Source organism: Suricata suricatta, chromosome 7 (genome assembly GCF_006229205.1).
Source record: "Suricata suricatta isolate VVHF042 chromosome 7, meerkat_22Aug2017_6uvM2_HiC, whole genome shotgun sequence".
Lineage (NCBI taxonomy): Eukaryota > Metazoa > Chordata > Mammalia > Carnivora > Herpestidae > Suricata > Suricata suricatta.
Window position 1 is genome coordinate 130,187,771 of NC_043706.1, and position 13,623 is coordinate 130,201,393.

The following is a 13,623-nucleotide window of genomic DNA, read 5'->3' on the forward strand; positions in this document are numbered from 1 at the left end:
TGCTTGAGCGTGTAGTTTGGGAGTTCATGGTTAGACCCATGGCCCGTGACATGATCCTGCTCCAGACCCCAGAGTTTGAGAACCACGACCCTCCACATAAGCCATCTCTTTGACCTTGGAGCAAACGGTAAACTTCTTTTAGGATGCGTCCAACACATCTGAAGTCACAGAGTAACTTTGATACATCGTGAACTATTGTTGACCGTAAACAAATTTGTCTTAGAAAAGATGTCCTTGCTTTGTCAAGCGTTTTCTGCTCATCTGTGCCTGGACAGGTGACAGAAACACATTGAGAATGGCAGTCCTTCCCTGCAGCAAGCTTGGGGGTCAGTAGGCAGGGCAGCTGTAGCAGGACGCTTGTAAATAATACCCTCAGAAAAGTGGTGTGATACATACGTGATCAATGCTGTGGGATCCAGAGGGGAGCAGAGAGAGATGTTGAGAAAGAGAAAGGACAAAAAGCACCATTCCCTCGCCATCAACTCTAAGCTCTTACAAAGCAAAGAAATTCGGTTAAGTTGGCGCTCATTGTTTTTGGAGTCGACTGGATAATTTGGAGTCAGAGCTGAAGATACTGGGAACACAATTAAACCCAAGTTTGAGATCAAGTGTAGGAATGAGGTGAAATACAATTTGTACTGTGGCTCTCCTTTTATTGCTCCCAATAAATACTTCCTGCTTTTTGATTTTCCTGAATTGTAGTCGTTGGCAGAACACTAAGCCATCCTGTGTTTCTAATTAAGACTTGGATGGTTGGCCGAAGTTTTGAGGAGGTCATCTCTGGGCGTGTCTGCGTTGGGCCATCTCCAGCAACTATATTAACACATCCTTGGGAATGAAAATGTAATTCTTCATGGGACGCACTGAAGTAAACCCCCGATTCCTTTGCAAACAGTAAACGGCTAATACGGTACTTAATCCACCCTGTGTTTGAGACCACACTTCTTTTCCAGGCTGCAGGAAGGTTGGGACGCCTGTGGCTGGCCAACTGCCCTTATTCTTGTCACACTAAGCGAATAGAAAGTTGACTCAAAGCGGAAACACTTTCACGGAACTGGGCCTTATCGGTGACCAAGTGTCACGTGGCTCGAGGAGTTGAGGTATACTTCACCAAGTGTGTGTGGGGGGGTGCACCTCCTCCCTACCAGCGACCCTGTTGCTCCGTGCAGTGATGGCTTCTCAGCCTGATTTCACCCAGAGTCTGGCGTCTCTGTGGCCTGTGATTCTGTGGACCCTTCCTGGTTCCCTTCAGAGAAGCCCCTGTCACACTCCTGCCTCGTCCTCGAGATTTCTCCCTACTGCTCCTTTCGTTTCCTTTTGCTTTCTTCTGACCATTCCTTAAGACAACATGTTCTAGACAATCCCATCCTATCCCTCTACATACTGTGTCCACTCTCACTGTGCGATCTTTCCTATTCCTAGGCTTTAAATTGCTCATTAATGATTAACAACAGTCACAGTTTCTATCTGTAGAATTGGCCTAGCGACGTCAGGTGGCTGGTTTTGATTTCCAGCTCTACAGCTCACTAACTGGCTTCGGGCAAGTTACTGAACCTCCTCGTGCCTCAGTTTCCTCATTGATCCAATGAGGATAAATATTAACCTAATAAATGTAAAAGTGCAGAACCTCACACATTTAAAGTTTTTTAATGTTTATTTATTTTTGAGAGAGAGAGAGAGAGAGAGAGAGAGAGAGAGAGAGAGAACACGTAGGCACATGAGCAGGCGAGGGGCAAAGGGAGACACAGAATCCAAAGCACATTCCAGGCTCTTAGCTGTCAGCACAGCACCCGATGCGGGGCTCAAACTTATGAACATGAGATCATGATCTGAGGGAAAGTCGGACACTTGACCGACTGAGCTATCCAGACTCCCTTCACAGACTCACATAACTACCCCCAATCCACCCTCAGTCCCATCTGGCTAACGTGTATTCATTTGCCGGGTCTTGGCTTAGGTGTCGCTTCCTGTATGAGGACGTCCCCGATGCTCCAAGTGTAATCAGATCCTCCTGCCAATGTGCTCTCATAACCCAGTCCGATTGCTGTGTTTCTCTCGTGTGTATTTATCACTTTCATTGTAATTGCCAGTCTGTCCATATCTGCCATCAGTCGTAAGCTCTGGGGGGGGGGCAGTGATGGAGTCCAACTTGGTCATTATTGTGTCCCCAGGATCTCGTGGTCTGGCACATAGTAGTACTTAACAAATCTCTGCTGAAAGAATGATTGATTGTTTCACTGTGGTGGTCTGAGGCCATCGGGGACGATGATATATCTAAGGGCTTAATTTCTATTTCTTTGTGGTCACATCACTGGGTTTCATAGGTCAGAAAACTCTTATCAGTTTTGTTGTGCTTGAGCATCCTCTGCACCATCGAACTCTTGGGAGACCCGTATTGCAAGCCAAAATGACAGTTTTTAAATCTTGTAACAATGGTTAGAGTATGCTAAGGAACAGTTTTATGGGTCCTTATTTGGGAATGTAATACACGCCTGTCCTCTTACTTAATGCCGTGATGATTATTACTGATGTGTAATGTTGGCTTTTATAGGGTGTTGTAGTCAGCACGGTCCTCCAGAGCAGCTGCGAGCCCCGTAGTGGGCCGGGGGGTGTTGGACCAGTTCCTTCCAGTGTTCGAGGGGCTGTTGTATGAGAAGGATTAAGCTTAGTGTCTGACTCCCAAGAGACAGGAGCTCTAGGAATGTGGACATCTCTTCTTTAGGACGGAGAACTCTAACAGTACAAGCCATCTGGAAATGAATGGGCTACCCTAGAGGGAACGAGTCTCTGTCACTGTGCTGCAGTGTGGCGGGGACGAGCCCTGGGCACTGATGTCTGGAAGAAGACGGATGGGAAGGTCCGATGGGCTGCCATGGACCGTCGAGGTGGCCTCGTGCCCACACTGTGCCCCAGTCAATGGCCCTCGAAGAAGGAATGCCAGATCAACCATCAAGAAGAAATGACATCAGCTTAATTATTTAGACCACTGGATGGATAATTCTGTGCCATTTCTTGAGGCCAGTAATGTGATCACCACTGAATAACTTTTCTTTTTTTGTCTCCTCTTAAAGAAAGGTGTGTCTGTATCTTGGTTTTAGCTTAAACATGGCCTGTGTGATGCCAGTAGACCGTAAAAGTCCCTGAAAATGGAATTTTTAAGTGAATTTTGGAATGGTATGTTCTCCACCAGTATGCTCTGCTTTGGTTCTGGTACCTTTTACATAGGCTGTCTCGGAAATATTATTAAATCCTTTCTCTCTCTCTCTCTCTCTCCCTCTCTCTCTCTCTCTCTCTCTCTCTCTCTCTCTCTCTCTCTCTCTCTTTTTTTCCAAACCAGGATCACACCCACCCCTCTCGGGGAAGGGAAAAGTACGGTTACCGTCGGGCTCGTCCAGGCACTGACTGCACACCTGAACATCAATTCCTTCGCGTGCCTCAGGCAACCTTCCCAAGGACCGACTTTTGGCGTGAAAGGTACTTGACTTAACAACCGGTATATAATTTTGCAGGGCAAAACTGAGGGCGGAGAAAAGTTGTGAAAGAGCATTAGCAACAGATGGGCGTTAAGACTTGTCAGAGGGACTGGCACACCTCATCCCGATGTTTGAGCTCCACACACACCCCACCTGCACACTCAGTACGCGGGGCCCACCCTGGGAAGGTCCTCCTCCAGGGGGGAGCAGGGGGGTGGTTTCAGCAGAGCCCCGCTAGAAGCCCATCATTCTGGCTCCAAGGACCAGCTGCTGGGCCCTGGCCCAGACTCCAGCCTTGGGCGGAAGCCTTGTGTCTGATCAGTGCTTTCTTACTCCTGTTGCTGTTTTATCATCCATCCCTGCCACAGAGAAAGCTCTTTCCATCCAGTTAGACACCCTTTCAGTTGGGCCCTCGGTGCCTCATCTCGTGAGACTTGCTGTGGGGCCTGCAGAGAGTTCTGGAACCTGACCTGCTGTGGACAGAGATGTGGTGCAATTTCTGTCAGGCCGTGCTGGGCCGACTTCTGGAAGCTTCACACTCACTCTTCTTTCTCCACTGATTTATCATGAGGTCATTCTTCAGCTCGCATTACAATAGCATTTACTGCTGCAATTACGATTTCTTCTTGGCACTTTGTGGTTTTTAGCAGTATTATATTTATGTTACTGTCACAGATGTTAATAACTCCTAACTCATTAAGTACTGATAATTCATAGATGTCATCCATTCTGTAGTGGAATGAACACGAAATGTGTATTAGGAAGGCTGCGGTTTTATTCGTGGCTGTGTCTTTTGCTGCTGTGTGACCTTCAGCCATTTCTAACCTCTCTGGGCCACACCTGTGAAAGGGCAAAATGTTTTATAGTACTAGGTTTGCTGAGTTGTCCTGAGGACCAAATGAGACAGCATATAAAAAATGGGGTGCACTGTAAGATGACACGGATATGGAAGGCACCACCATTGTTTTAATGTTACTATTTTGAGGGACAGTTGGCCTAACGAATTTTATGTACTATTATCTAAAATCGCTTGACCACATTTCATAATGTGTTCATCCAAGTTCACCGGTGGATTTTTTGAACAAGGTTTATTTTATTTTTAAAGCATGTGCAGTTTGGAGCACCTGGGTAGCTCAGTCAATTAAGCATCTGGCTTCAGCTCAGGTCATGATCTCAAGAGTTTGTGGGTTCGAGCCCTGCATCAGGCTCTGTGCTACCAGCTCAGAGCCTGGAGCCTTTCTTCTTCGGATTGTGTGCCTCCCTCTCTCTCTGACTCGCCCCTGCTCACGCTGTCTCTCTCAAAAATAAAATAAAACATTAAAAAAAAAGCATGTGCAGTTTAAGTGACACAAGCCACATAGATCTAATAACAGATTAATAACATAAATAATCTCATGTTTGCTGTCTTGACATTTGCTATATTGTTTTTCCTTTTTTTTTTTTTAACCAAGAAACGCAAGTCCTTAAATTATATAGTTGGGTGAAGTGGGAACTTTTCCCCCTTTTGTTCTGCTTGGACAGACAGTGAATGTTTTTTACTGTCCGGTGTTTCATCCCAGGGGGTGCATGTCTTCCTGCTGGGTTTGGGGGAGCGTGTCCCCAGGGCTCGGTTCATCCTGCGTAGCTGTACGTGGTGGATGATTTCAGACGGTGTCTGCTCTGTTTTCAGGAGGAGCCGCGGGCGGCGGGTATGCCCAGGTCATCCCCATGGAGGAGGTAAGATCTCCGCGAAACACGTCATGTGTCGGTTTGTCCTTCCTGCAGCCTTTTTCCTGTGCCCCAAAAACACAGACCCACCGTCCTTTATCCTCAGTCCAAAGGCCTAAAGATTCTGAAGACCAAAAACATTCGCATCACCTAGCCTGGCAAAACTCGACATTGACGGTTAAGAGCTTTTTATGTCCATGCCACTTGATGTAAATATTCATATATTTTGCTGTAAGAAATATTGATTTTGACTAATGGGTACAGACTTAGACCCTGCTCTGGGTGGTTCATTAAAACATTATAGGTATATCACACTGTCTTACTGAATTGCCAGAAATTCTGAATCCTGAACCCCCGTGGCTCCATTCTGCATAAGAGGGTGGAGACTTTTATCCCATCGACAATCAGTCACAGTGCCCACAGGGGAGGGCTCGGACTCCGCCCTTGGGCAAAGGGAGACTGTAACATCAAGTAATTCCAAAGAAAAATGGGCACAAAAGGCCAAAAGTGACCATTCTTATTTCTCTAAGAACTCCACACCACCCCCTTGCCCCCTGAGTCTGCTCGTGACTGGGTTTCATCACTTCTACTCTCTGCATGGGCCTCTTAGCTCCGGTCCCGAGACATCTTCCTAAAACCCAAGCCTGAGCCAGTGCAGCTCTCCAGTGCAGTGTATTTAAAAAAAATTGTTTTTAATGTTTTTTTTATTTATTTTTGAGAGACAGAGAGAGACAGCACGAGCAGGGGAGGGTCAGAGAGAGAGGGATACACAGAATCCAAAGCAGGCTCCAAGCTCTGAGCTGTCAGCACAGAGCCCAATGCGGGGCTTGAACCCATGAACCATGAGATCATGACCTGAGTCGAAGCCGGACGCTTAACCGACTGAGCCACCCAGGTGCTCCTCCAGTGCAGTGTATTTCAGTTCTTAATCTGTCACACTCTGTGCAGTGGGGCCCTGCAGACCCTCGGTGCTGCTCCTATCATCCTTTCCAGCCTCGCTGTCTCGTGTCCCCACAGGTTGGCCTCCCTCTCACCCACCCCATCAGACTCCCTGCGGCTTTGGATTCCAAGCCTCCAGCATTCTTGCTGTCCGCTTCTGCCCTCCCTGCCCAGCCTGCCCATCTCTAGGTTCTGTTCCACCCCTCAGATCCCTTCATGCTGTCTCTCTCCTCCGGTTCAGTTGGCTGTGCTAATTTAGAGGCCGGAGACCCCCCACACTCAGCACTGTGTGCCACGCACAGTAGGGGCTCGCTAGGAAATGTTTGTCGATTTCGATGAATTAATTAGGAAGGGTGTTTGCCTGCAGAGGCCGAAGGGTCAGGAAAGTAAAAGGGAAAATATGGACACTGTTCCAAGAACTGGGGGTGGGCTGAGAGAGAATGGTGTAAGGCATTGCTGAAAAAATAGCCCCAAGCCTCCCATCTGAAGGGGGTTGAGGAATACTCACAAGCCAGGAAGAACGGGAGCCAGGAGGCCAGGTTGGGGGTGGGGAACAAGGAACATGCCCAGGGGAATGGCTCAGGAATTTCTGCGCAAATACTCAAAGGGCACCGGTGTCCTGCTGTCATGTGGCATCAGCTGCACGGCTCAGACTTGGGGCGACCTTCAGGCATATGATGGCTCTAACGGCCTTATGATCGTTAAGCAGGCCAAAAACAATTAGGCAGTTTGTTCCTTGAATTCGAAGACCTTCTGTATCTCCTTCATCTCTCTATCCCCGGCTCTGAGCACAATGACCGACCCTCAGACCACGTTTGTTGACTGAGTACATGAGGAGACAACTCATACTGACAGAAACTTAATAATCATGGGGAAATGTTTGAATGCGTTTCAGATGGGTTGAAGAAAGGATAGTGGAAATATGGAGTCTTGAAGGGTGAGAAGGAGCCAGGGTTGTGCAGAATGGGGGGTTGGAGGGTAGAGTGGGACCTGCTCTGGGGACAGTGCTGAGGCAGGAAGGGGTCTTCAGGGAACCAGAGGCCACCAGCATGTTGTCAGGGGGGCAGTGGGGATGGAGGAAGTGAAATGTAGAAATGGGGCATGGGCCAGCTCTTTCAGGCTTTGGATTTCATGGCCCAGAACCTAGATCTTGTTTGCATCTCATGGTCCGCCATTTAAGAGCTTTTGACAAGGTTCTACCGGGATGTAATTGGGTTTCATGAAAATCACTCTGGCTTCTGTGCAGCGAATACACTGCTAGGAGTCCAGAGTGGATGCCAGGAGGCCAGTCAGCAGGCCCAGGGGGAGATGGTGGCGTGGGCCAGGGAGGCGGCCGTGAGGATGGGGAACGGATGGCAGTGATGTAAGGTGTGTTTGCTGAGTGTGCAGGATTAGATGTGGGTGTGAGCGAAGGGGAGCACATCCAGGACAGTGGGCTGAGTGACTCCGCAGACATGGATTGAAGCAGATGATGGAGGCAGTGATGGCCATGAGGCTGCAACTGTCGTGGTGAAGAGATGGGTGGTTAGAAAAAGAAGAGAGGCCTGTCGAGCCTCGGGACACCCCTGTGGACACCCAAGAGGCCTCAGGAAGGACATGAGCCCACCTTACACGGGGAGAGGATTCAGTACAAACATCACAAGAGGGCTGTTAACTAACCACTGATTGTTTATTTTCTCTAATAATAAAATTAATCTACACTAAAACTACTACCAATTATTTTACTTGTCAAATTGACAGAGCTGGATTTTTTAAAATAGTAATAATACTAAATTTTAGTAGTGAGAGATTGAAGTACACTTTTATATATTACTGGGAAGCAGATGTTGGTAAAACTTTCCTGGAGGGGAGGTAAAAATATGTATGAAGTGCCTTCCGGGGCACCTGGGTGGCTCAGTAGGTTAAGCATCTGACTTCGGCTCAGGTCATGATCTCACAGTTTGTGGGTTTGAGCCCTGAGTTGGGCTCTATGCTGACAGCTCAGAGCCTGGAGCCTGCTTTGGAGTCTGTCTCCCAGTCTCTCTGCCCCTCCCTTGCTCATGCTCTGTCTCTCTCAAAAATAAACGGTATCAAATGAACAAATCAAGAGACTACAGATGCTGGTGAGGGATGTGGAGAGACGGGCACCCTCCTACACTGTTGGTGGGAATGTAAACTGGTGCAGCCGCTCTGGAAAACAGTGTGGAGGTTCCTCAAATAACTATCCATAGAACTTTCTTATGACCCAGCAATAGCACTGCTAGGGATTTACCCAAGGGGTACAGAAGTGCTGATGCTTAGGGGCACATGTACCCCAATGTTCATAGTAGCATTGTCAACAATAGCCAAAGCATGGAAAGAGCCTAAATGTCCATCACCTGATGGATCAAGAAGATGTGGTTTATATATACAATGGAGTATTACGTGGCAATGAGAAAGAATGAAATCTGGCCATTTGTAGGAAAGTAGATGGACCTTGAAGGTGTTATGCTAAGCGAAATAAGTCAGGCAGAGAAGGACAGATACCATATGTTTGCACTCATAGGTCTAACAGGAGAGACCTAATGGAGGACCATAGGGAGGGTAAGGGGGAAAGAGAGTTGGGGAAAGCGAGAAACACAAATCATGAAAGACTATTGAATACTGAAAATGAACTGAGGGCTGGAGGCGGGGGTAGTGGGTGATCATGGAGGAGGGCACTTGTGGGGAAGAGCACTGGGTGTTGTATGGAAACCAATTTGACAATAAACTATTATTTAAAAAAATAAACAGTATACCTTTTGGACAAAATAAATCCATACTTAGTTTATTTCAAGCAAAAACTCTTAGCAAAGATTTTATTTTAAAACTATTTTCACACAGCTATAGCACTAAAAACATTGGGGGGGATCTTAAATGTCTAACAATAGGCTGTCACATTAACTATATTTTTAAAAAAATTTTTAATGTTCATTTTTTTTGAGAGAGGGACAGAAATAGAGCATGAGCAGGGGAGGGGCAGAGAGAGAGGAAGACACAGAATCTGAAGCAGGCTCCAGGCACTGGACTGTCAGCACAGAGCCCGACGCGGGGTTCAGACCCATGGCCTGTGATATCATGACCTGGGCCAAAGTCAGACACCCAACTGACTGAGCCACCCAGGCGTCCCCGCATTAACTATATTTTTAAAACAGTTTAATGATGTAAAACTGCTAGTAATGTTAACATACGTTCAAATGCTAAAGTGTAAACTGTTATCATCTCCATAATAAAAATAACATTTTAATAACATATATATGTATGTAATGTTGCACATTTTCTGGTGATCATTTATTTTATGTCATAAAGTGAGATTTTTAACTGATTAGTTGGTGTTTTGGGGGTGGGATTTCAACTTTTTTAAAAAGCACTTTAACGGTATTATCAAGGTCCTTTCATCCAGTAACCACACTGCTGGGATTATATGGCTTATCAGCAACTAATATTTAAAAAGACCCCTATTCACATGTATTCTTTCCTTTTTAAATGTTTATATATTTTTCTGAGAGGAAGAGAGTGAGTGCAAGCCGGGTAGGGCCAGAGAGAGAGGGAGAGAATCCTTTTTTTAAGTTTATTTTTTTGAGAGAGAGAGAGAAAAAGTGTGAGTGGGGGAGGGGCGGAGAGAGAGGGACAGAGGATCCGAAGCGGGCTCCATGCTGATAGCAGGGAGCCCGACGCGGGGCTCAAGCTCACAAACTGTGAGTTCATGACCTGAGGTAGAGTCGAACGCTCAATGGACCCAGTCACCCAAGGTGCCCTAGACACTGATGTTTTGGATATAAGTTGTTTTACAGGCTTCACTTATTATAGGGGTATGTAATTAGTGCAATATTTTATTTATTCAGAAGTCCTTGAAAACTGCCATGCTTGTCTGAGACAGGTAGAAAGATGTTTCCATTTCTTTTATAGTTCAACTTGCACTTGACTGGAGACATCCACGCCATCACCGCTGCCAATAACCTACTGGCCGCTGCGATTGACACCAGGATTTTGCATGAAAACACTCAAACAGATAAAGTGAGAACATCTTCTTATTGGCCTTTTGGGGCGTCTTTTCCTGGGAGTTGTGGATTCTTGAGGAGTTCCTGGGACACCTGTGTGGAATCTGTACATTGAAATTGTCTTAAATTTTGTGAATTCTATATATCCTTATGTCTTGGGCTGAGGCTCCCTACTTTGGTCAGATTCTCAAATGAGTTTGTGACCACTGCCAAGTTGCTGGGTGAATACTGTTAGCTGTCATTTTAAGGCAGATGCTCTTTGGGACGGGACTTCAGTTTTGAAGGTAACTGGTAGATCGGTTCTCATCATTCTGTCCAAAGGCCCAATCTCTGGTCTGTACTAAGGGGACTGGAAGCATATTATTTAAGACTGTGCTGTTTCAGGCGGCTATTCCATGTGTGCTGTGGAAGTCATTAGACCTCCTTGTTGGGGCTCAGGTGTATGCGGCAGAGGTAGACACACACTGACGGTGATAGATTACTAGGTGCTAAGTCCTCATGGGCATCGGACATGGATAAACGTGTGACTTCCTGGCAAGTTTACAAGGATCCTGACTTCCTCCAATTAAAGTAACTCCCTTGTGAGTTTTTGAAGCCAAATACAGACACATATTAGCTTGAGGGTTGTAAGGCTGTAGAGATTGCATATTTATGCAATGTTTTTGCAATGAGCATTATTTCACATCTAGTCAGAGTCATTGAAGTGATAGGAGTTAAGGCTACATTGTTTATATTAGCCAAGAATTTTAATAAGGTCTCTAATCTAAACATTTTGGTTATAAACGTAATGAGCTTTGTCATATCCTATGAATTATCCAAGTTGGCCCTTAAACTTTTGTGGGTCTTTATTTTTGTTTTGTGTTTTCAGGCACTGTATAATCGACTCGTTCCTTTAGTCAATGGCGTTCGAGAGTTTTCAAGCATTCAACTTGCTCGGCTGAAAGTAAGTTTCCAGTTTGTGGCTCTTTAACAAGAAAACGTCCTAGAAACAAATCAGAAAATTAGTCAAAGCCAGCCCTTTTGAACTTGACTCGATTTGGGTTTTCAGATGCTCTCTGGGGCCTTAAACTCTAGAGACAGAACAATGATAGAACAGAGAGAGAACAGAAAGAAAAGCCTGAGACACGGCTACACCAAAGAGCAAGTGGACAGATTAGTCCCCCCCCCTTTTTTTTAAATTTATTTTTGAGAGACACAGAGAGACAGTGTGAGCAGGGGAGGATCAGAGAGAGAGGGAGACACAGAATCTGAAGCAGGCTCCAGGCTCTGAGCTAGTTGTCGCCACAGAGCCCAACGCGGGGCTCAAACCCACAAACCGTGAGATCATGACCTGAGCTGAAGCCGGACACTTAACTGACTGAGCCACCCAGGCGCCCCAGATTAGTTCCCCTTTCAAGGCCTCTGTTCCTTCAGCTATAAACTGAGAGGGCTGCTTTGCAGCTTTGGAGCACCCTCGTCAACTGGCAGACCAAATTTCCAAGAGTCCTTCTCTTATTTTCTTGAATTTCTAGGAAATAAGTTCTGGCCTCTGAAAATGTATCTATATCTGGTTTTGTTGCCCCAAGATGCTAAAGTTGTACAAATGGGCGCGATCTTTATTCTGATCCACATGATCATTTCCTAGTGCTGTTGGCCGCCGTGCTGGGAATCCCTCGGATTCCCCCTGGCTCTTTTCAGAGGCTGCAAGCTAACTGGCATGGTGTAAGTCCCAGGCACTGGTTGGTAATCTTTGAGTTTAAAAATTCACCCCCCGCCTTGCGCCTTCCTGAACCAAGTTTGGTTTGTTGAGAATACCGTATAATATAGTAACACCAGCCGCTCCAACACTATAACGTTTTTCCTGGTATTTGTGTTTTCAGATTATTTTCTTAGACTTCGTTGTAAAGCTTCCTAGAATATTTCTTTTATAGAAATAGATGCACTACAAGTTATAAAATAACTTGTTTTAAAAATATAGGCATTAACTTGAGTTATTGGTATTTGTGTTTGAAAGAAGAGCTCATAAACTGCAACGTGAGTTACGTGGACAGCAGTTTATGTCCCTTCAAAGCACCGCACACGTGGCCACGTAGGACAGCTCCGAGTCTCCGGGCTAGACAGCAGCGAGTAGTGTTCCTTGTGTGCTAGCAACCATGCCGTATAATCATGTCCGTTTAGGGTATATCACAAATATCAGTGTCCTCCATTTCAGTGATACTTGGGGCTGGGTGTTCATTTATGAGTTGGCCTAACCAATAAGTTACTCAAAGTTCAGTGTAATTATAAAAAAGACTTTCTAGGCATCGAGAAAATAAAATAAAAGTGATGGTTTTGGTGACATTTTGCCTTTTTAAAATGTACTTAGAGAGAGAGCTGGGGAAGGGCAGAGAGAGGGGGGAAGAGAGAGGAAGAGAGAGAGAGGGAGAGAACCCTAAGTAGGCTCCACGCACTGCCAGTGCAGAGCCTGATGCGGGGCTCGATCTCATGAACCGTGAGATCATAACCTGAGCTAAAATCTAGTGCTGGACGCTTGATTGACTGAGCGACCCAGGTGCCCCTACCTTTTGCCTTCTGATCCTTCTAAAATTGGTCACGTTTTTTCCTCTTTGTCACTAGAAACTGGGAATAAATAAGACAGATCCAAGCACGCTGACAGAAGAGGAAATAAGTAAATTCGCCCGTCTCAACATCGACCCCTCCACCATCACGTGGCAGAGAGGTTCGTGCCGTCTCGGGGTTGGGGGGGGCACCGTTTGCTCCCACAGAAGCGCTTCGGCCACTTCCACGAGCAGTGGATTCAGGCCCTCCCCTGTGCTCCCAGCTCGTGTTCCGGAAGCCCACTGGTGGTGTCAAGCACGGTTATTTTCCCATCCTCAGCCTCGCCTCCTGTTCAGGAGGAAAAGTCATGACTGGCTCTCTCCCATCCACTCCCGCTAACACTTTTCCAAGGAAAATTACCGATAGCAGCAGATGATCCCCAAGGTGTCTCCAGGGGTTAGCTGGTCCGTATTCCTGATCCTGCTGTTTGTTCATCTCAGACCTGCCCGCTCACTTTCCTCATTTCCTCCCACTTCTGGCCGTGTTCACCGCATGCCTGATTGGTTGCAGGTGCCCTTTAATAAATGTTCTTGCGTCAACTTCTTTCTCCCAATTTAGTAGGTTCCTAGTAGAGAGACGTCATTCTGTCCCTTCGTTGCTCAGAAGCTGCCTTGGGGTGTGATGAAATCCTGGGTGGGGCACAGTTGTCACTACACAGCTTGGCCTGAAGCCCCGTCACAGTGTGGCCGAATATGCTTCTGCTCCCTGTCTGCCTTCCAGACAGCCCCGTCCTTCGGCCTGTCCTTGCACGTCTGGCCCCACGCCTCCTCCCTGCCTAGCCCCTTCCAGACACAGCCCGGGTCCCCCCTTCAGGAAGCTTCCCTTCTGGGAATCCCTTCAGCCAGTTCATTGAGAATTTAGTGTTTTCCCACAGACTGTGGAGTAGAGAGAAAAGGAACAGAAACTGAGTTCTTGGCTCCGCCATCCAT

General features: G+C 46.6%; 1 protein-coding gene across 2 annotated transcripts in view; it reads left to right on the forward strand.

The window, feature by feature from the left end:
• The window catches only part of MTHFD1L (methylenetetrahydrofolate dehydrogenase (NADP+ dependent) 1 like), a 174,159-nt gene that overhangs the window by 34,730 nt on the left and 125,806 nt on the right, over positions 1-13,623 (forward strand). For both annotated transcript variants that reach the window (XM_029945150.1, XM_029945151.1), the window contains exons 11-15: positions 3,338-3,474; positions 5,143-5,189; positions 10,026-10,133; positions 10,986-11,060; positions 12,713-12,815. In XM_029945150.1, coding sequence (XP_029801010.1) covers positions 3,338-3,474; positions 5,143-5,189; positions 10,026-10,133; positions 10,986-11,060; positions 12,713-12,815 — 470 coding nt within the window. The remainder of the gene's footprint in view (positions 1-3,337; positions 3,475-5,142; positions 5,190-10,025; positions 10,134-10,985; positions 11,061-12,712; positions 12,816-13,623) is intronic.